This window comes from Xenopus laevis, chromosome 7S, assembly GCF_017654675.1.
Source record: "Xenopus laevis strain J_2021 chromosome 7S, Xenopus_laevis_v10.1, whole genome shotgun sequence".
Taxonomy (NCBI): domain Eukaryota; kingdom Metazoa; phylum Chordata; class Amphibia; order Anura; family Pipidae; genus Xenopus; species Xenopus laevis.
Genome location: NC_054384.1, coordinates 4,540,302 through 4,563,749, shown reverse-complemented (window position 1 = coordinate 4,563,749; position 23,448 = coordinate 4,540,302). Strand labels below are relative to the sequence as shown.

Here is a 23,448-nt window from a genome sequence, read left to right as displayed (position 1 = left end):
AGATTTTTAATAGGCCAATTAATATGATATAAAATATTTGTTTCTTCAGGACATTATTGTATTAGAGAGGGTACAGAGAAGGGCAAATAACCTGATAAAGGGAAATTTTTAGCTATGAGGAAAGACTAGCCAAATTGGGGATGTTCACGCTGGAGAAGAGGCACTTAAAGGAAAACTATACCCCCAAAATGAACACTTAAGCAGTAGATAGCTCTAACTGGAACAGGAAGAGATCACCTGACCAGAAATACTGCAGCTCTAACTGGAACAGGAAGAGATCACCTGACCAGAAATACTGCAGCTCTAACTATAACAGGAAGAGATCACCTGACCAGAAATACTACAACACTAACTGTAACAGGAAGAAGTGTGGAAGCAAAAGACAGAACTGTGTCTGTTAATTGGCTCATGTGACCTAACAAGTATGGTTTGTTGGTATGTTTGTGCGCATCTTGAATCGTACGACCCCAGGGGTCGACCCCTAATTTCATAAAATGGCAATTTTCTATTTATGATTACCCAATGACACATACTATAAGAAAAGTATATTATTATGAAAATGTTTATTTACATGAAGCAGGTTTTACACATGAGCTGTTTTATGCGATATCTTTTTATAGGGACCTACACTGTGTTCAAAAGAAAATATTCCTTTACTGATGCAGAACAAGAATTAGCCATTATTTGTTGTTACAGTAGCACAGAGATTTAGGCCGGGGAAACGCAGGGACAATACTCCCACCCATAACAAAGCGCCTTTTGCCGCAGTAAACCCCCTGAGCAGCCGCGCAAGCTCACACTCTGGCTGCCTAGTGCGCAGGCGCCTTTGATCGGCCGCGCCCTCCAGTCACCACCGAGACTGGGACCAAGTATAGAGATTGTCACAGGAAGCGGAAGCGGCATCTCGCAGCGGTTCAGGAAGCGCAGTCATGGCTGATGTGAAAGATGCTCTAGTTTCTGTGCTGCCGACCATTCGGGTACCTCGTGCTGGGGACCGAGTGCACAAGGATGAATGTGCCTATTCCTTCCATACTCCGGTAAGCCTCGTACACATTGTGCGGGATGTCTCCATTGTGTGACACCAGACATGTCCCCACTCCTCCCTGAGAACCTGCAGTGTAGCCCTGAATTATCCCATACACTCCATCGCTTTTCTCTCAGGCCCCCCTCACCCTGTCCTGGATTCCTTCACTCTGTTGCGCCTCAGCTTCCTGTCACAGGATCCTATGGGGGATGCTGGGAGTTGTAGTTTCAGAGGAGCCACGAGTGAAGGTGAAAGCCAATGAGGGAGGGGCATAAATTCTGTATCCCAATTCCTGGCATGGTTAACTTTTAGTATATTAGTCAGTCTTCATTATTTATTTTCTTTAGTTTTTTTAATGATTTGCCTTCTTCTTCTGACACTTTGCAGCTTTCTAATGAGGGTCACTGACCCCATCTAAAAAACAAATGCTCTGCAAGGCTATAAATGTATTGTTATTGTTACTTTTTATTATTCCTCTTTCTATTCAGGCCTCTCCTATTCATATTCCAGTCTCTTATTCAAATCAATGCATGGTTGCTAGGGGAATTAGGATCCTAGCAACCAGATGGCTGACACTGCAAACTGGAGAGCTGCTGAATAAAAAGCTAAATAACGCCAAAACAATAAAAAATGAAAACCAATTGCAAATTGTCTCAGAATCTCCCTCTCTACATCATACTAACAGTTAACTCAAAGGCGAATAATCACTTTAATGTCATTGCTCACAACCATACATTGCTTCACCCATAATGCCTATGTAGTGCCAAAAAAGTGCTCACCAGGGGTCGTTCACCTTCCAACACTTTTTTCAGTTCAGTTGGTTTCAGACAGTTCACCATAAATAAAGACTTTTTCCAATGACTTTCTATTTTCTACTTGTGACTGTTTTTCTAATATTGTAACATAGTAACATAGTAAGTAAGGTTGAAAAAAGACACATGTCCATCGAGTTCAACCTTTTTTTTTGTTTTTTTGTTTATTAACTACCTATCTGCCAGTTGATACAGAGGAAGGCAAAAAAACCCATCTGAAGCCTCTCCAATTTGCCTTAGAGGGGGAAAAATTCCTTCCTGACTCCAAAATGGCAATCGGACTAGTCCCTGGATCAACTTGTACTATGAGCTATCTCCCATAACCCTGTATTCCCTCACTTGCTAAAAAGCCATCCAACCCCTTCTTAAAGCTATCTAATGTATCAGCCTGTACAACTGATTCAGGGAGACAATTCCACATCTTCACAGCTCTCATTGTAACAAACCCCTTCCGAATATTTAGGCGGAACCTCTTTTCTTCTAATCGGAATGGGTGACCTCGTGTCAGCTGGAAAGACCTACTGGTAAATAAATCATTAGAGAGATTGTTATATGATCCCCTTATATATTTATACATAGTCATCATATCACCCCTTAAGCGCCTCTTCTCCAGCGTGAACATCCCCAATTTGGCCAGTCTTTCCTCATAGCTAAGATTTTCCCTTTACCAGCTTAGTTGCCCTTCTCTGTACCCTCTCTAATACAATAATGTCCTGTTTGAGTGCTGGAGACCAAAACTGTATGGCATATTCTAGATGGGGCCTTACCAGTGCTCTATACGGTGGAAGAATGACCCCCTCCTCCCGTGACTCTATGCCCCTTTTAATACAAGTCAAGACCTTATTTGCCCTTGATGCTGCTGACTGGCATTGCTTGCTACAGCCAAGTTTATCATCTACAAGGACTCCAAGGTCCTTTTCCATAATGGATTTGCCTAGTGCAGTCCCATTAAGGGTATAAGTGGCTTGGATATTTTTACATCCCAGGTGCAGGACTTTACATTTATCAACATTGAATCTCATTTGCCACTTAGCTGCCCAGATTGCCAGTTAGTCAAGATCCTGTTGCAAGGATGCCACATCCTGGATGGAATTAATTGGGCTGGATAATTTTGTGTCATCTGCAAACACTGATACATTGAAGTGTAAAGTGTCATTCCTCACCTTCTAAAGCAGCTCTGGGAAGGTGGGTCGCCGACCCCGTTGACTGTTAACTTTTAAATTGATACATTTACTTGATACATTTGTTATGTTTGTCCCTGCTGAGCAGAATCTCTGGGTTTCATTACAGGCAGCTGTTAGACTTGATACAATAGTTGCTAATACTCCAGAGATGCTGCTGAGAAATGTAGCAACTGATTGTAGCAACTGATTGTAGCAACTGATTGTAGCAACTGATTGTAGCAACTGATTGTAGCAACTGATTGTAGCAACTGATTGTAGCAACTGATTGTAGCAACTTGAAACAGTTCAGAATCTGCTCCTGGATCACTGAGCTGCCAGACAGGAACATTAAAGGGGAACTCCACAAAACATAACTTAAGCTTTTTGAAAAGTTATTTCATAATTTCAAGCCACTTTGCAATGTACATCAATTAAAAAATATGCAGACTTTTCATGATTTTTAATGATTTCTGACAGTTCCCTAAGCCTAGCCCCCTGCTCTCCTGCTGATCTGTCAGACTATTTTGCTGAGCTGTCTGACTACTGTTACTTTGTATCAACAGCCATCTGTCTTCAGCCTGCATCCTCCAAACCCCACAATTCCCTGCACACGTGATTTCAATAACGAAAGGAACATCCCAGTGCAATGCATTGTGGGTTATGTAGTTCCTGCATGCTGTCTGTAAGCTGTGGAGAAGTTGTTACAATGTGTAACATCAGTGTTTAGTCCCTCCTTCCCTGCCAGGATTTCAAATGATGCAGAAAGAGAAGAACTGTTACACAGTCTTATTCATACTGAAATAAAAAACTTTCTAAATACAATCAATTAAATATTCTGCACTGTTTCTGAAATGATCAAGTTTATCTTCACCATTCCTCTCTCAGTATCTGTTTATATATATATATATATATATATATATATATATATATATATATATATATATATATATATATATATATATATATATATATATATTCTTAGATACAATATATCTTATAGGGAGCTACTTTCCTAACAGATGTATTAGAGCTCACTCAAATAACTGATTCCAGTACAAACAAAATCTAACAAAATAACTTCCTTTTGCACAAATCCTGCATGTAGAGAGACATGATGTCTGGTGAGTTTAATAGAGTGAGATCTAATACATCTTCTAGGCAAAAGGAGCCCCCTATGAGATATATTGGATCTAACTGTCAAGAATGAAGAGAAACCGATACTGAGAGTGGGATAGTAGAGATAAACTTGATTTATTTCAGAAACATTACATCATTTTTATTTGATTGTGTTTACAAAATGTATTATTTCAGTATGATGAAGCTTACATTAATTTTAATTTTCGTGATTTTTAATGACATTTGCCTGAAATTGTGGGTGTATTCATGTGTCAGGATATTGTTGCTTGGAAATGCTGACTGCCACAATTCTAGGCTGTTCAAATAAGTGGGATTTTTTCACCATTACATATGCCACTGACTGCCATCAAAGTTAACTGTCCTTCACGTCACATCCTCTTTCACCATTTCATCATTTACTTAAAATATTTACATTCTATATTTATATGGCATGTCCATTTATTTACTGATCTATTGTTCTTTTGTGTTGTAGGAAACAGACAGCGGATTATATATTTGCATGAATACATTTCTGGGATTTGGGAGACCCTATGTTGAGCAGCAATACAACAAGACTGGGCAGAGGGCCTTTCTGCATGTCAAGAGAACTCCTAAAATGGTATGAGAGATCACTTTTATAAGCTCAGCCACATGTTTTCCCTGCTTCTACAGTCAGATTCTAGGAGATTAGAGGTGTTGGGTAACATAATTTTTTGTATTTTGCAGAAATCCGATGAATCCAATTCTGGCACAGGTGACCCTCCACGCAAGAAGCCGACTCGCTTAGCCATTGGTAGGTATTAATTCTTGCTTAAAGGAGAGCTAAAGCCTTACTAAAGAAGTAGGTAGAATTGTTGTACATTATGTTTTGTGCTTCTGTACCAGCCCAAGGCAACCACAGCCCTTTAGCAGTAAAGATCTGTGTCTCCAAAGATGCCCCAGTAGCTCCCCATCTTCTTTTCTGCTGAGTCACTGCATATGCTCTGTGCTGCTGTCACTTACTGAGCTTAGGGAGCCACTCACAATATACAGTACACATAGAATAGAAATGTCACAATATAAGGCTGATTAGTAATTAATACACATAATTACTACATGGCAGCACAGAAACCAGTGCAATTAGCATCAGAATTGAATAATCAGCAAACCTGTAGCATCAGCTTATATTACAGCCAGGGAAGCTCATTTTCTGCTGGATAATTAGTGACGAGCCCTAAGCTTAGCTTCTCAACAGCCAATCAGAGCCCACTGAGCATGTGAGTGTCACAGACAATTTCCAAGATGGTGACCCCCTGTGACAAGTTTGAAGTCCTGGATCATTGCTGCTATTGACAAGCTCAAACTTTAGCCTCGTGCAATAAATTCACTATATAAAATATGGCATTTTTAGCCACATTCATTTTTAGGGGTTAGTTCTCCTTTAATGGATTCTATGAGAACCTTTGTGATTGTGGGGGTGCAGGTTTTTGCATAGTGTGAACTGGATATGAAGAGAGAATCTTTTTTTTTTTTTTTTTTTTTTTTGTACTTTGTATTAATTTCTCTATTCTCTCATCTGCAACTTTTGCTTTGATTCCCCTTTTTCCTTTTGTCATACTTCTAGTCCCATCTTTGTGTTGTTCTCTTTCTCTGTAGGAATGGAGGGTGGCTTTGACATGAGCGAGGAACAGTGTGAGTATGAGGAAGTGCTGAAGCTGGTCATTCTGCCCGAGTTTCTGGAGATTCCACGGGATGGACTGTTGGGGCTCCCGGATATGGTCAGGGATCGGGTGAGTAATATGAGCTATGTCTGTATCTTAATGTGGAATTATAGGGTAAAGAACAGCATTCTACCCCTCTGAAATTTAATGACTGTGCTTTTAAACCTTACCTTTTATGTTGCTCCAATGTAAATTTCCCCAAACACTTTGCAGCACCTAACAATCATTCCACATCCTGCTGGCTGCTTTCAGGCTGTTTAAGAAAGCTGGTGACACTCAAATTTGTATTGTAGGAAATCAGCCAATGCCTTCTCATGCTCTGTTTCAAGGCACAGCTTTGATTGGCTGCTCACTTCCTACTATAACACATAGACAAGAGAGGATCTATGGGGAGCTCCAGTAAAGGTTTTACAGTCATTTGTATCCCAACTGAAATGGGTTGTTGGCCTTTAAATTAACCTTTAGTATGACGTAGGGAGGGATATTCTGAGACAGTTTGCAATTTGTTTCCATTTTTGTATTCTTTGTGGTTTTTGAGTTATTTAGCTTTTTATTCAGCAGCTCTCCAGTTTGTAATTTCAGCAGTCTGGTTGCTAGGGCCCAAATTACCTTGGCAACCATGCATTGTTTTGCATATGGACTGGAATATAAATTGGAGAGGGCCTGAATAAAAAGGCGAGTAATGAAAGGTAGCAATAACAATAAATGTGTAGCCTTACAAAGCATTTGTTTTTAGATGGGGGTCCTTGACCCCCATTGAAAACTAAAAAAGAGTCAGGAGAAAAAAGGCAAATAATTGAAAAACTATAAAAAAAAGAAAAAACGAAGACCAATTGAAAAGTTGGTTAGAATTAGCAATTCTATAACATACTAGAAGTTAACATAAAGGTGAACCACCCTTTTAAATCTGGCACCATATATAATATAATACTGTTTACATAATTTGTTTGATTAAATAAAAAACTGCTAATAACTCTGTGCTGATCTTTTCAGGTGACGTCTGCTATTGATGCCATACTGTCTGCTGACTCTGCCTCCCGGAAACAGGACATTCAGGCCTGGGATGGGGAAGTGAGGCAGGTCTCCAAACATGCACGCAATCTGCAGCAGCTTGAGGGAGTTCCTCGTATTCCACCATGGTAAGAATCAGCACCCCTTCCTCTATCATATTAAAGACCCCCTTTCCATACCTCTGCTATATTTGTATAAACACCTCTGTCTCTTGCACCCTTTTCCTACTCTCTCATTCTCGTTTTCTGTCACTGAGTGTCTCAATTTCCTTTCAGCGGATGGAAGTGCAGTGTATGTGACCTGCGGGAGAATCTGTGGCTCAATATGACAGACGGCGCCATCTTTTGTGGAAGACGTTACTTTGACGGCAGTGGCGGAAATAACCATGCGTTACAGCACTACCAAGAAACAGGCTTCCCTTTAGCAGTGAAACTAGGCACCATTACACCCGATGGAGGCGGTTAGTTCTGCGCCAAAGAAATGCTGTCCGTGCTCTTATTTCATTCTGTTTAGCACTGCCAAAGGCAAAGTGGAGCAAAGTAGGAGAGATGCAGGGAAAATAAAGCCACGTTGAGAGAAAAGAGCAACATGCCTATAAAAGAACAGTTCAGTAAAAAAATAAAAACTGGGTAAATAGGCTGTGCACAATAAATAATGTTTCCAATATAGTTCGTTAGCCAAAATTGTAATGTATAAAGACCGGAGTGAGCGCATGTCTTACAGAACAGAACACTACTTCCTGCTTTTCAGCTCGCTAACTCTGAGTTAGTCAATGACTTTAAGGAGGCCCACATGGGACATAACTGTTCAGTGATTTTGCAGTTGATCCTCAGCATTCAGCTCAGATTCAAAAGCAGCAGTTATGCCCCATGTGCCCTCCCCCTCAAATCACTGATTGGTTACTGCCTGGTAACCAATCAGTGGAAACCAAGAGAGATGAAAAGCAGGAAGTAGTGTCTATTATGTTAGACACCCAGTTACTCCAGCCTTTATAGATTATATTTTTGCCTAACTAACTATATTAGAAACATTATTTATTTAATCCAGTTTTCATTTTTATATTGAACAATTTCTTTAAACTGAGGATAATGTTTTTTCCACTGAACACAGAGTAACCAAAAGCAAGTTTTATCATAAACTCTTGCCTAAATAAAAAAATAACACCCATCACACAACATGCAGAAAGAGAGAGTTTTTCAGGCACGGAAGAAAAAAAAAAAATAGGTGGAGAGTGTGGCATCCGTAAAAGGTTTTGCCAGAAAGGCTCTCTTGTTTGTGCCCTGGAGGTGTTACACAGAAGGCACATTGATGCTATAACTCCATAATAACTACAGTCAAATTTCTCTTGGTATTTGTTCTATAGGGGTCATTCACAGAATAAATGAATAGCACAGGGAGTCTGTGTGTATGTTAACTTAAAGATGAACCACCCTTTAACGTTTAGTATGTTACAGAATGGCCAATTCTATTTTTTATAGATTTTTAATTATCTGCCTTCTTCTTCTGACTCGTCCCAGCTTTCAAATAGGGGGTCACTGACCCCATCTAAAAAACAAATGATCTGCAAAGCTACACATTTATAGTTATTGCTGCTTTGTATTACTCATATTTCTATTCAGCCCCTCTCCTATTCATATTCCAGTCTCTTATTCAAATCAAGGCATGGTTGCTAGGAAAAGTTGGACCCTAGCAAATAGTTGCTGAAACTGTAAACTGTAGAGCTGCTGAATAAAAAAAACTAACTCAAAAACCACAAATAATAAAAAAAAAGAAAAAAAGAAAGCCAATTGTAAATTGTCTTAGAATATCTTCGGTGCTTTCCTCCTGTTTCAAACCAAAGGTCCAATCATTTATTTCAGGGTCAATGATAGTGGTTTGTGTGTCTAACCGAAGAAGTCACTTCTAGTGAGGACCTGTTTTGCTCCACCGAAAATTCATGAAACTGCGACAAATTCGCCAAATGCACTGAAGTCTATGGGCGACAATTTTTTTACACATTGGAGTCTATGGGCATCTTTTTCGCTGCGAAACCTGTTGAAAATTTTCGTTCATAAATAGTCACTTCTTCTGAACAAAAGACTAGACTGCTTTTATCTATTATTATAAATGTTCCATTATAGAGACTTTCTATCCTTACCTTCCAGATGTATATTCCTATGATGAGGATGATATGGTTCTGGACCCTAACCTGGCAGAGCATCTCTCACACTTTGGCATTGATATGATGAAGATGCAGAAGGTGAGTGAGAGGATCATACGCTTGTATGTTATTAATATTGGACTCCATTCACTTTGAACAATTTTCCCACATATTAATGGTAGAAAAGTGCTGCAGCTCTTTTGTAAAAGTTACACGCCGCTCAGTAAGTCGAAAACTTATTGCTATTATAATCTACAAATGTGACCTATACAGGCCCATATAGTTTAGTGTGCATCTCTCTTTTCCATTCACAGTCTCTTGGGCTGCTCAAAGTGGCTAAAGGTATTCTACATGCCATTTTCCTAAAGATGTTTAGTAAAGAAGGAGACTAATCTAATTCTGCCAATCATTTTACATTGCTCATTCAGTTCAGTGCAACAGGAATTTACCCCCACCGGCTTTTCAGACAGGCCCCATCCCTACTTGATCATGGAAAAAAGAACAGGTTAGGAACGGAGCATTCAATCGCTTTATTTGTAAATATGGGTGTAGAATGGATTCCCACCCAGAAGGTTGCTAAAGCAAATTTAACTAGATTTCAACCAAGGGAAATGTATTCTTTAAAGAGACTGTTTAGTTTTGATATTAGGTTGGAGTAGTTGTCTGTTTCTGCTTTGGGAGTGAGCATGTGTTTTGAGTTATTGTTTTTAATCAACTCTTATTTTCTCTAGACGGATAAGACCATGACAGAACTGGAAATCGACATGAACCAACGAATTGGGGAGTGGGAGGTGATTCAGGAATCTGGTGTACAGTTGCAGCCCCTCTATGGTTCGGGGTACACTGGCATCCAGAACCTTGGAAACAGCTGCTACCTCAATTCAACCATGCAAGTCCTCTTCAGCATCCCTGCCTTCCAACGCAAGTGAGTACTTAAGGAACAGGAAGACTAAAAAATGAAAGTCATTCAAAGTCATGAAAATAGAATGTACTGTTGTGCTGCACTGATAAAACTGATTCAGTTATTGTACTATAGTTTATATAAAAAAAGCTGGTGTGTAGCCATGGGAGCAGTCATTCAATATTGAAAAAGGGGAAAGAGCACAGGATACACATCAGATAGCAGATAACATAAGCTCTGTAGAATACAATGGGATTCTTCAGAATTTATCTGTTATCTACTGTGTATCCTGTGCTTGAATGGCTGCCCCCATGGCTACACAGCAGTTTGTTTATATAAACTATAGTAGCACTTATCTGTTATCTACTGTGTATCCTGTGCTTGAATGGCTGCCCCCATGGCTACACAGCAGCTTGTTTATATAAACTATAGTAGTACTTATCTGTTATCTACTGTGTATCCTGTGCTTGAATGGCTGCCCCCATGGCTACACAGCAGCTTGTTTATATAAACTATAGTAGTACTTATCTGTTATCTACTGTGTATCCTGTGCTTGAATGGCTGCCCCGATGGCTACACAACAGCTTGTTTATATAAACTATAGAAGTACGTATCTGTTATCTACTGTGTATCCTGTGCTTGAATGTCTGCCCTCATGGCTACACAGCAGCTTGTTTATATAAACTATAGTAGTACTTATCTGTTATCTACTGTGTATCCTGTGCTTGAGTGGCTGCCCCCATGGCTACACAGCAGCTTGTTTATATAAACTATAGTAGTACTTATATGTTATCTACTGTGTATCCTGTGCTTGAATGGCTGTCCCCATGGCTACACAGCAGCTTGTTTATATAAACTATAGTAGTACTTATCTGTTCTCTACTGTGTATCCTGTGCTTGAATGGCTGCCCCCATGGCTACACAGCAGCTTGTTTATATAAACTATAGTAGAGTTTCTGAAGCAAACACCCCAGTTTTACCTTTCATTATTTAGTGTTACTGTGCCTTTAGTGATCAGTGTAAGGACTGGCTGGGGGGAGGTGGGAACCACATGGAAAGTAGATAAATGATAACTACCCTCAATCTCCAAAAAGCCAACTGATGTTTTCTCTGTTTTTACTTACGGCAGATATGTTGACCGTATGGAGCATATTTTCCGGAAATCTCCTGCTGATCCAACACAAGACTTCAACACCCAAGTGTAGGTGACAAAATGCAGAATGTGCCCCCTAGAGGCAGCTGTTGTAATTGGCAGCCATGTATGGATGAAAAGTACCTTGAAGCTGTTGCACGGTTACAGTTTAATGGGAGAGAGTTGTATTTTAGCAGCAAATCTAGTAGCAGTATAACAGTAGCACAGGAATTGTTTGTGTAACTATGAAAGAGAAATGTTTTGGACACAGTGCAAGGCAGGTATATTTAAACATCAGTTGGATGTAGATACAATCTGATAAGCCACATTTAATAAGGTCCTTAAAAAATGGACAAGATCTGTACATAAATGTGCCAAACACTTTATTTGAGCCCTGTGATAAATGGTACTTATTTTCTGTTTTATCAGGGCCAAGCTTGGAAATGGTCTGTTATCTGGGGAATACTCAAAGCCAGCTCTAGAGAAAGACAATGACACAGCTCCAGAACATAAGGTAACATTTACCTGTGATATCCCTTCATGTTTTGAGTATGGGAATTGATAGCAAATAAGAAATTAACATTGTGTTTTGTATCCTGTTATGTGTCTGTGCATTGTTTACCTGCCTAAATACCTTGACAGTTCAGATTTATGTATAACTATGCACTCTTTCCTCTCTGTATTCTTACATATATCTTTGTGTGCCAACCAGCACCCTCACCACTTTCCTTCTCTGTGTGTTTGCTACTCCGTGTTGTCTCCTTTCTGCACCAGAGACATTATTAACATTATCATTAAACACATGGCATGCCAACTGGGGCCCTCATGTGCCCTGTCCCAGTCTCTTTTTTTTCTGCATGGGAAGTGCTTGCTTTTGTTTTTGCTTTTATCACAATCTTTTTGTGCAGGGCCTTCAGGATGGGATCGCTCCAAGAATGTTTAAGGCACTTGTTGGGAAGGGACACCCTGAGTTTTCCACCAACAGGCAACAAGATGCTCAGGAATTCTTCCTGCACTTTATAAATATGATTGAGGTAAGTTCTTAATTGCCTGCATATCTTTAAAATTTTGAAGCCTTTAGCAGACTTGTGTTAATATCAATATTGGTCAAGTCATATTTATTTTCCTCTCTTCTGCATACAAGAAAGAAGTGCATACATAATGAGACGGAATTGCAATGTCCCTTTCCCGCCTCAGACCACATAATACATATTACACATACTCACAAACAACATATGCTGTGTTAAAGAACAAAATATATTTCAATACACACTCCAAGCCTAGAATATATAAATTAAATACAAAGAAGAAAACCCATTTTTTTCCAGATTCCACTCCATCATTTTAACACGAGCATTTCTTTTTGTGTGCCATTTATTTGTGGAATCCCACCTAATCTAAAATCTACTACACCCCCTTCTGTCATAAGTCTTACATCCATTAGAGGACAATTATGTGTAATTGGGACAAAGGGTCCAAACACACAATGCCTATTTCATGTGCTCTTGCTCCCCCCTCCAAGTTCTCTTACTCATGCTCTTCCTTCAAACAGAGAAACTGCCGCAGCTCATCCAACCCTAATGAAGTTTTCCGTTTTCTGGTGGAGGAGAAGATTAAGTGTCTGGTGTCTCAGAAAGTGAAGTATACACAGAGGGTTGAGTACATGCTGCAACTTCCTGCGCCCATGGAGGCTGCACTCAATAAGGGTGAGCTTGAGGAACGCGAGGGGATGGGGGGTTCCAGTGAAGCATTGTAGTTTGGTCTTTGTTACTTCCCAGAGCTCAAGCAGCTTTGTTTGTTTCCCTCTAAAGCAGCCGGCGACTGTGTAGAGATTTGTATCCATAGACCCAGTGCAGTCTGCATATTCTGATTATTAATCAGTCTTGCTGTATCAGCTTTTATGGCAGATATTATTTGACTTGTGCTGTTTTGATATTTCATGACGATCCCTAAGCTTAACCTCCCAACTGAAGCCCAGACCACACTGAGCATGTGCACAGTCTTGGTCTTGCAAACATGTTTAACAAAGTTACAAGATGACTGCAGCCAACTTTGAAAACAAAAAGCATGTGTTTAATTAAGCTTCTGGTGCAGTAAGTTCATGTTTACTATAAAAAATACAGCATTTCTAGTATTATTCTTTAAAGAAAGTCTGCTTCATCTGAGTGTACAATTTTCTCAGTGCAGCCAGTCGTACTTGATTAAAATCGGGCTGACATATTCATTTATTGTTGATAGAGCAATGACGAGATTCTGTTGGGTGTGTATTTGTCAGTCAGGATACCTGTAGCAATCACTGTCCATATTAACCGATTAAACCCCCTGCTAAAGCGAGACAGGTCAGAGCAGGTTTTCACTGTGGGATGTGGCCTTTGTTAGACATTACAAAGTACTGTTTGTTGTGTTGCACAGAGGAGCTGTCTGCATATGAGCAATGCCGACTCCAGGCTGAACGTGAGCATCGCCCCCCTCCAGAAATAGTCCGGGCACGTATTCCTTTCACATCTTGTTTAGAGGCATTTGCTGCCCCCGAGCAGCTCGATGAGTTCTGGAGCGCCGCTCTTCAGGCCAAATCCAATGCACTCAAGTAAGTGGGAAGTGGTAATAGGGACAGAAACATGGAACAATGGAGAGAATGCGTCTTTAAAAGGAAAGCATGCCAAATTGTAGGTCGACTTTCATTTTACTTTGATGATTCTGCACAGGAAACCTGTTACCTGTATATGTTTTTAATTTTAAGTCTGGGTGGTTTTCTGATGACACCAGCACAGCGGTGTCCAAATAACCGCTTGGTTACAGTTAAAACATCACTGTACCCTTGGCTTATTCAGCACATTTGATTGGTACATCTATAAATGATCAGGTGTCTGGAATGGACAAGTCCTGTCTATGTTTAAGTCTCATTCTCTCCCATCTGCTGTCGGCATTATAGAATCTATTGTTTACATTTTCTTTCTCTCCTCTATACTGCAGGACTTCCCGCTTTGCCTCATTTCCCGATTACTTGGTCATTCAAATCAAGAAGTTCACTTTTGGCCTTGACTGGGTACCCAAGAAACTGGGTGAGAAGGATAGTTGTTCAATATGCAAACAGGGGTCAACCAGAATGTGTGATATAAGAGATATTTAGTTAAATTCATGAGGTCATAGAGCTCCAATTCTTGCTTTCATTCCCGTGTTCAAACAAGGGGACTCCTAGTCATTCCTGGGACTGAGATTAAAAAAAAAAAATGCATTTTTATTTAAAATTAAAGCTTCCTCAATTGGAAAAAAAAAGGGAATAGATGGTTACCCTAAACCTCTCCATTACTAACCTTCAAATCAGAAGTATCTAGCTGATACAATGTGTATTTTCCAGAAATCTCACCCTAACTATGACCCTTCTGGGGTGGGGTGGTAACCTTCCAGCCAATCTCTAAACTGGCCCAAACACCTTTTGCTTGTGCAGGGGACATAAAGCAGCCTAGGTACCGATAGTTCAAAGGATCAGAGCTTTATATATATGTTACTACTGATGGGGAATTGAATGGTTCAGATTTTTGGTCACAAACTGTAAAGTTCTTCCTATAATTGGAAACCCTTTGCTGGTCAGATAAAGTAACAGCAGTGATAAAGGGAACATAGACCAGCCTGTGTTTAACAAGGTAAGTCATTCCCTGTGAATAGCTCTGTAGCAACATAGCGCTAGTTTAAACTTAGTTTATTGGTAAATGGTTGTTGTAGTCGGCTGATCGAATAAGGGGTCCTATTCCTTTAAAGCAGGCAAGGTTAAAGGAAAACTATACTCCTTAATAATGTAGGTCTCTATAAAAAGATATTGCATTAAACCACTCATATGTAAAACCCTGTAAATAAACCATTTTCTTAACAATATACTTTTTTAGTAGTATGTGCCATTGGCTAATCCTAAATAGAAAATTGCCATTTTAAAAAATAAGAGATTCACGGTGCACACAAACCATACATATGTTAGGTCACATGAGCCAATTAACAGACAGAGTTGTGTCTTTTGCTTCCACACTTCTTCCTGTTACAGTTAGAGTATTTCTGGTCAGGTAATCTCTGAGGCAGCACACAGACCATCACAAAATGGGGGCCCCAGGGAAAAGATGTAAAAGGGCAATATTTACTTAATTATATATTCCAGTTTGGTAAGATTTTTTTAATATTCCACTTAATTTGATATAAACTATCTGTTGCTTAAGTATTCATTTTGGGGGTATAGTTTTCCTTTAAGTGAAAGCTCTCCAAATGTTGTTAAACTGCAAATCCCAAGGGGCTGTTGTGAGCTGTAGTTCAATGGCACGATGAGGGCTTTCTCATCAATGCATATAGAGGGGAATGAATAATCGCTGGAACCAAATTCAGCTATGTTTGTTTTAACCGTTTCTCTTCCTCCCTCTGCACTTAGATGTCTCTATTGAAGTCCCAGATGAATTGGATCTTTCTGAATTTCGGGGTGGGGGGCTTCAAGGGGGGGAAGAGGAGCTCCCAGATGTTGCCCCCCCATTGGTCACACCCGATGAGCCCAAAGGTAGCCTTGGTTTCTATGGCCTCGACGATGACGACTCGTACTGCTCCCCTCACTTCTCCTCTCCGACATGTTAGTGTTTCCTCCTCTCGTGGGACCACATGTGATTGTTGTGTGATCCCCGTGAGGGACAGAATGGGCTGCAACAGAATACACTACATCTGCTTGTGCCCAGACATAGCACCCGCTCTTGTGACCTACTGTATGACCTCTACCCTTTGCTTGTACCCCGACATACACCCCCTTGTGACCTTGTGAACAGCATCTCGCTTGTGTTTGTACCCAGACATACCCCCTCCCTCCATTACCTACTGCACCTCCTTTACCACCTGTTTGTGTCCAATCTCTGAGCTTCTCTTTTTTTGCTTTTCCCTTGCATCCCAGCCTGTAGGTTTGTTTTTATAATTCATATTCAATTTAGTATGAGCTACAATTTCCCCTTTGGTTTTCTTCCTGCACTGAGGGGCCACCAGATATTCCTTTTGCTTGTGTCATGTAGTCCTGTCTCTTATCCATCATCATAATCCCACCTTTGCTTGTATCCACCTATTGTGCCCTGATAGATTACAGCTCCTACAGTTAGGCCCATAAATATTTGAACAGAGAGAACTTGTTTCTAATTTTGGTTCTGTACATGACCATGAGTTTTAAATGAAACAACTCAGATGCAGTTGAACTGCAGACGTTCAGCTTTAATTCAGTGGGTTGAACAAAAAGATTGCATAAAAATGTGAGGAACAAAAGCCTTTTTTTAACACAATCATTTCATTTCAGGGGCTCAAAAGCAATTGGACAAATTAAAAAACTGAAAATAAAATGTTCATTTCTAATACTTGGTTGAAAAGCCTTTGCTGCAATGACAGGCTGAAGTGTTGAACTCATGGACATCAGCAGATTGTGGGTTTGCTCCTGTTTAATGCTCTGCCAGGCCTTTACTGCAGCCGCTTCTTTCACTTGCTGTTTGTTTGTGGCCTTTCTGTCCCAAGTTTAGTCTTCAACAAGTGAAATGCAGATCAACTGGCTTCACATCAGGTGACTTGGCCATTCAATAATATTCCACTTCTTTGCTTTAATAAACTCCTGGGTTGCTTTGGCTGTATGTTTTGGCTCATTATGAAACGCCTCCCAATCAATGTGACTGGATTTGAGTTGTTTCAGTTAAAATTCATTGTGGTAATATACAGAACCAAAATTAGAAAAAAAGTTGTCTCTGTCCAAATATTTATGGGCCTAACTGTATTTCCCACTGATTTCTGCATGCATACCGCATATTTCTTTTGCTGCCTCTGTTTGCTTTTAGTCCACAGCCTGTGTCTTGTGCTTGGATTCAGAACAGAGCTTCTGCCTGTCTGCTTGCAGTGCAATTACCCCTGTACAGTGTACTTCTCTCTATTAGCATTCTGCCTGTGATATCTACTTGTCATTTAGCACCATCTTCTGTCAGTTGCATCAGCTTGCTGCCTCTACTCACTACTTGCCCTACTCCTCTATTCTCTCTTCACCCCAGTGAACTGATCTTGTACTGTATGATTCTGCACACTATCTGTGTTCTCCAGCATAGTGCTGCTCCAGCAGTCTTCTGCACAGAAATCTGTTTTTTAAAAGCCCAAACAGATTTTTTTAATTTTGAAATCTGACATGGGGCTAGACATATTGTCCGTTTCCCAAGTGCCCCCAGTCAAGTGACTTGTGCTCTGATAAACTTCAGTCACTCTTTACTGCTGTCCCATCAGCAGAACAAGACAAGGAGAAGGTAACCAGATAGCAGCTCCCTGGTAGATGTAAGAACAGCACTCGTTAGTAAAATCCAGGTCCCACTGAGACACATTCAGTTACATTGAGTAAGAGAAACAACAGCCTGCCAGAAAGCAGTTCCATCCTAAAGTGCTGGCTCTTTCTGAAATCACATGACCAGGCAAAATGACCTGAGATGCACCTACACACCAATATTACAACTAAATACACTTGCTGCTTCAAGAATGACATTTTATATTGTAGAGTGAATTATCTGCAGTTTAAACAGTGTAATTTAGAAATAAAACTACATCATAAAAATCATGACAGAATCCCTTTAAACACACTATCTCTGCTTTCTTCTGTCTCTGCTTAGCCTCTGCTTTAGTGATGTGCGACTCGGGTTTTTCCCGACCCGAGCCCTACTTCCTTTTATAGACCCGTGCCGACCCTGATGTCACAAAAGGGGCGGGGCGAGCAGGCGCACGGCTAAAAAAACGGAAGCCAGCAGTGTTAGGTGGCGGGCGGGGAGAGCACCTGCAAATGGGGTTGTGAGGTCGGCCCGAACCCGACCGACCCGCAGGTAAACCCACAGTTATCGGGCTGGCCCACACATCACTACTCTGCTTCAATCTCACACCCAATGTTTCTAGGCACAAGTTATTAGCAGCGGGACCTGCTGGCACGTTAGTTGCTCTGCATGTTTGTGTCTTACCCACAGAAACCCTGTGCACCCTGTTTGTTTACAAGTGTGCCGCAGAATGTGTTCATGCTCCTCCTGGGCCTGTATCGCTGCTGCTGCTTTAATGTTAAATGATTAACACTGTATAACTGAGACTGCGTGTGTATATGATGCATACTGGGAGTGAGACATGAGCTGAATGGATATTAATCTCCTATGTGTTGTGTCTTGTGTCTGTCCTCTCATATCCATTATCATTTGGGAAAGGGATCTTGTAGTGTTATGGGCATTTGGGGCTGTTATTGAACCTCAGTCTTTTCTTTCCAACTCTTTGCTAGTACATAGGATCTGCCACTTCTGAATCCCATTGTTCTGTCCTGGGACCTCTCCCTGCACCACCAGCTCATTAAGTTTCTCTTTCTGGAGCAGCTCGTTGTTTTCTCTCTCTTTCAGACCAATATCCCATTCCCCTCTGTCGTGCCATTGCATTCTTTGTCCCCACAATGCATTCTTTCTGTAATTTCATTTGACAGGACTCTCGTAGCACCCAAAAGCTTTCTGTTTTCATATTGGAAGATAAATCATTTGCCTTTAACATGAGCTTACTTTCATTTTCTTCCCCATGTAACATATTGGCATTGCATTCCCTATTCTATGTGACGTGCCATGGCACCCTCTTTGCCAACTACCATTGTTTTTCCATGTAACGATTCTACCTCTGCTTTCTGCTTGCCTGTGCTCTCCCTTATTCCATCTGTCTCTTACTTTCCTTGTAACTTGTCTGTTGTCTCCCTCTTTCCCTGACCTTTTTATTTCCAGTTCCCTTTCCCTCCTTACAATTCTGATGACCATTCTGCTGTCTTGTCCTGGTCCCATTCTCCCTTTTCCACCCTTCATTCCTTGTCCTAGATCTTCTTTCATTTGTCACATCTGTTTATTTTATTCCCCTTTTAGTTGTTGATTTTTTTTGCCTCTCTAAATAAGACTTTTATCTCTAGCTCCAGTGCTGGATGAGTCGGTGGTTACACAGTTGGTAGAGATGGGATTCCCAGCAGAGGCGTGCCGTAAAGCTGTCTATTACACAGGCAACAGCGGGGCAGAGGCTGCTATGACGTGGGTGATGTCACACATGGATGACCCAGGTAATATTTGTAGGACACTAGGGTCAGTTTCACAAAAGGAAGTTAAAGGAGAACTAACCCCTAAAAATGAATATGGATAAAAATGTAATATTTTATATACTGAACTTATTGCACGAGGCTAAAGTTTGAGCTTGTCAATAGCAGCAATGATCCAGGACTTCAAACTTGTCACAGGGGGTCACCATCTTGGAAAGTGTCTGTGACACTCACATGCTCAGTGGGCTCTGATTGGCTGTTGAGAAGCTAAGCTTAGGGCTCGTCACTAATTATCCAGCAGAAAATGAGCTTCCCTGGCTGTAATATAAGCTGATGCTACAGGTTTGCTGATTATTCAATTCTGATGCTAATTGCACTGGTTTCTGTGCTGCCATGTAGTAATTATGTGTATTAATTACTAATCAGCCTTATATTGTGACATTTCTATTCTATGTGTACTGTATATTGTGAGTGGCTCCCTAAGCTCAGTAAGTGACAGCAGCACAGAGCATGTGAATCAGTGAATCAGCAGAAAAGAAGATGGGGAGCTACTGGGGCATCTTTGGAGACACAGATCTTTACTGCTAAAGGGCTGTGGTTGCCTTGGGCTGGTACAGAAGCACAAAACATCATGTAGAACATTTCTAGCTACTTTTTCATTTAGGCTTTAGTTCTCCTTTAAGGGGCATTTTGATCTGATTCTAGATTTTTAGGCAGGGGGAGCCGTGTTCTGTTATTCATAGAGATCCCACAGGTATTGTGTTCTATAACTTTTATGTTGAAATTAACCTTTTAAGCTGCTCTTAACACTTTGGTTATCTTTCTTTATTTTCTTTCCTCCAGATTTTGCCTTGCCTCTGTCTGGGGCTAGTGCACCCTCATCAGTTAGTACCGGAGGGGATCCACCCTCTGAGGAACATGTTGCAACAATAATATCCATGGGCTTCTCCCAGGACCAAGCAGTGAAAGCTCTCCGTGCCACTGTAAGTATCTCACATGATTACACCTTCCAGACCTGAGTGTTACTCACACCTATTTCCCACACTAGTTCTGTATTTCCCACACTAGTTCTGTATTTCCCACACTAGTTCTGTATTTCCCACACTAGTTCTGTATTTCCCATACTAGTTCTGTATTTCCCATACTAGTTCAATTCTGCAGGTGCTCGCACTTGATTCCCTTTCTTGCAATTTCACGTGTTCCTCCACAGAACAACAACTTGGAACGTGCTGTCGACTGGATCTTCTCTCACATCGATGACTTGGATGCTGAGGCTGCCATGGATTTCTCTGAGGGTCGCTCTGCTGCAGAGTCTGTCTCTGAAAGTGTCCCTGCTGCGGGACCTCGTGTGAGGGATGGAGCTGGCAGTAAGTGTATCTGTAGTGGCAAATTATAGGGGCTTTATGTATTTTCCTCATACTTGAGTCTATATGGGAGAATAGTGACAGGGGTTCTTTCTGTTCTACAACTTCCAAACTTCTGTCTGGGCTCCCTTTCCCCACAGCTGTGATCTGTATCCCTATTGAGGGTGGGCAGCCCCTCAGTTCAAGAACCACTGCCTTAGTTGATACATATTCATGAACCGCATACAAAACATATATAAGAAAAATAGCACAGGTGTTTTAACAAATATCAAGCTTTCTGTTACCTGTGCCGAGCGTTCTGTCCAGCTGTCCTGATGTCCCCTTGCTATGCTAAGAGAGAATATTGCCTCAGATTTCTGTAAATCTCATGTCCCGATTTAGAATCAGTGCAGGGAGATAGAAGCTCAGTGTAAAGTACCCTGGGCCAGTGCTGCTCTGATGTTCTTCTGCTAAGGAAAGATGTGAGAAAGGTTTCTAATTGTTTTCCCAAGCGGAAAAACATCAGAGCAGCCTCTTTCTTTTTCCTGACAACTTCCTTGACTACTTGGTGGTCAGACTGGTGGGAAACTGACCAGCAGGTGGCGCTGTTGTAACTAAATTCATTGATATTAACAGTACATGTATCCCTTAATATCTTGGAATAAGAACAAAATAAATAATGAATGTACATCGCAAAATTTCTTAAAATAGCCCCCTCGTCGATTTTACATTCACTTATTTTAAAGGTTTACTTATCCTTTAAAGGAGTGATGGCCCAGGGTAGCAGGTGAGTGACTGGAATCACTATGGAAGGGGGTAGGTGCATACAGTGATTTTAAGTTTATTTCTTCCACTAATCTTCTTCTGTCTTTTGCAGGATATGAGCTTTTTGCCTTCATCAGTCACATGGGCACGTCCACCATGTGCGGTCACTACGTGTGTCATATAAAGAAGGAAGGAAGGTAAGCTGGGAGTGTTTGTTTTATTTCACAAATGTTCTGTATCAATGGGGAAAACAGGTAATAGCACTGGCCAAGCCACACGCCAGTAGTTAATACAGAATAAAAGAAACGCAACAAAAGCAGGGAGGATATTTCAGGTAATAGATAAATTGGCTCCGTGCAGGATTTGGGTCGGCATGGATACATTTTGCATGTAATGCCAATATAATATAATGGAATGAAATAAATAATAATGGAATGGAATAGAGAGGGGCATTCGAAGACAAGTGAAGCAACAAAAGTAGGGATGATATTTCAGGTAAGAGATAAAGAAAAGCAAGCAGCCCTGAATTAAAACACTAGAATAAATGAAACGCCAATACCTTTTATACAGCAAAAAGGAGGTGATCCCAAATTTATTCCATGGTGCTATGCACCCCCTGTTTGCTACATCAAAGGTATAGGCGTTTAATTTATTCTAGTGTTTTAATTCAGGGCTGCTTGCTTTTTTTTATCTCTTACCTGAAATATCATCCCTGCTTTTGTTGCTTCATTTGTCTTCGAATGCCCCTCTCTATTTCATTACATTATATTGGCAAAATGTATCCATGCTGACCTGGAGCTGGAGTCCTGCATGGAACCAATTTCTAAGACCCCGAACCCGCAGCCTGCGTCCCGAACCGCAACCCGCATACTTACCCACTTTGATCCGCTACCCGGACCCGCAACTGCCTTATCCGCAACCCGCCGACCACCATCAAACAGGAAGTGGCGTTGCTGTAAACCGGAAGTGACGTCATCAAAAGTGGGCAGGGACAGAAACAATTTTGTAAAACTTTAAAATGAGTAAAATATAGACAATATTACATAAGATAAGAAATTTAGATGAGACCCGCGGCTATACCCGCACCTGAAAATCCTCCCCTCATTCTCCTTTTCTTGCGGGTAACCAACCCGCTGCAGGACTCTACCTGGAGCAATTATGGCACTTCTGTCTGCAGCTGGTTTTCTCTCTGTTCTTTGGTTGTGCTCAGGGTTTGTGCACTGCCTGTGAGCTCTGTTCAGCTGTGACCAATAAGAAAGCTCAGAGCCGAGTTCTACCCACCAGCCCTTTCCAATTCATCTTTCAAACCCCTGCCTGGTTACTAGGGTACGTGGGGGATCCCTAACCGTCAGGAAACTGTTTATATTAAAATCTGTGTTTGGGGGGGAAGGGTTTGCAGAGTAACATATTAAATAAAGAGCTAGAAAGAAAAATAAAGGCCAGTTTAACCCCACTCTTTTTCTCTCACTGTTTTAGATGGGTGATCTACAACGATCAGAAAGTCTGTGCTTCAGAGAAGCCTCCCAAAGACCTGGGATACATTTACTTCTACCAACGTATACAGAGTTAATTCCCAGCTGCCCCGTCCCTGGTCGGCCCTCGCTGTGACGGCAAATAGGATTGGAGCCTCATTTTGCAGTGTCTAGGCCCGTGTGGACTTTATTCATGGTTCATCTGAGCAACGTTTATTTGCCATTTTTTTCCCTCTCTGATGGGGGCTGTAGGGCTCCCCTTCTCCCCCTATAAGTGCATTGCTTGACCTGTTGCAGGGGACCTAACCTTGAAGTTCTTTGCAGACCATGTTTCCATGCTGCGGTTGGGACCAGGCTCTGTAACCAGGACTGGGGTCTCATTTATGTGGCGGCTGTTGCGTGATCTGTAATTAAATTGGGCTTGGAGTCCTGGCTTATTAAGGGGGATTGAAGGCTCAGGATGTGTGCTTAAGGTGGTTTGTGTCTATATTTAATCCCAGAGTTCACCCGTGTGAATAAAGAAGTTCTTTCCAATCCTTCAAACATGCCCTTTTATAAACACACTGCTCTCTGCTATTAAAGGTGAAAAAAGAACATTAAACCCCAGATATGAGCCTGTTTGCTTTCACCCTCTAGAAGTGCTCCCTTTGCTGTTTGTTTAATCTCCTTTCCTCCATTTTCTGTGGATAGTCCTCACTCACCTAGGGAAGGCAAATGTGTATCCTGTACCAGTGAGCTACACACAGGCAGAATAATGTCATAATGTGACTCCACAAACTGCTGTCTTTCCTATACGGGTCCCAT

General features: G+C 41.1%; 1 protein-coding gene across 2 annotated transcripts; it reads left to right on the top strand.

Moving 5' to 3' along the window:
- Window positions 1-873: 873 nt before the first annotated feature.
- On the top strand, window positions 874-23,245 carry usp5.S (ubiquitin specific peptidase 5 S homeolog). Of its 2 annotated transcripts, none has more exons than XM_018226871.2 (20): window positions 874-1,037; window positions 4,609-4,734; window positions 4,842-4,908; window positions 5,751-5,884; window positions 6,809-6,954; window positions 7,102-7,286; window positions 8,971-9,065; window positions 9,698-9,891; window positions 10,997-11,068; window positions 11,429-11,513; window positions 11,908-12,033; window positions 12,552-12,705; window positions 13,412-13,586; window positions 13,973-14,061; window positions 15,411-15,602; window positions 18,945-19,088; window positions 19,908-20,047; window positions 20,275-20,431; window positions 21,285-21,369; window positions 22,649-23,245. In XM_018226871.2, the coding sequence occupies exons 1-20, from the start codon at window positions 930-932 to the stop codon at window positions 22,740-22,742; spliced, it is 2,568 nt and encodes an 855-aa protein (XP_018082360.1). In that variant the 5' UTR covers window positions 874-929; the 3' UTR covers window positions 22,743-23,245.
- The last annotated feature ends 203 nt before the right edge of the window (window positions 23,246-23,448 follow it).

What these genes read in the sequence shown, in the direction of transcription:
- usp5.S (XM_018226871.2), top strand. Translation starts at nt 930, where the DNA reads ATGGCTGATGTGAAAGATGCTCTAGTTTCTGTGCTGCCGACCATTCGG. An exon ending in CATTACACCCGATGGAGGCG is followed by an intron (nt 7,287 to 8,970) that starts GTTAGTTCTGCG and finishes CTTACCTTCCAG; the next exon opens with ATGTATATTCCTATGATGAG. An exon ending in CTGGGTACCCAAGAAACTGG is followed by an intron (nt 14,062 to 15,410) that starts GTGAGAAGGATA and finishes CTCTGCACTTAG; the next exon opens with ATGTCTCTATTGAAGTCCCA.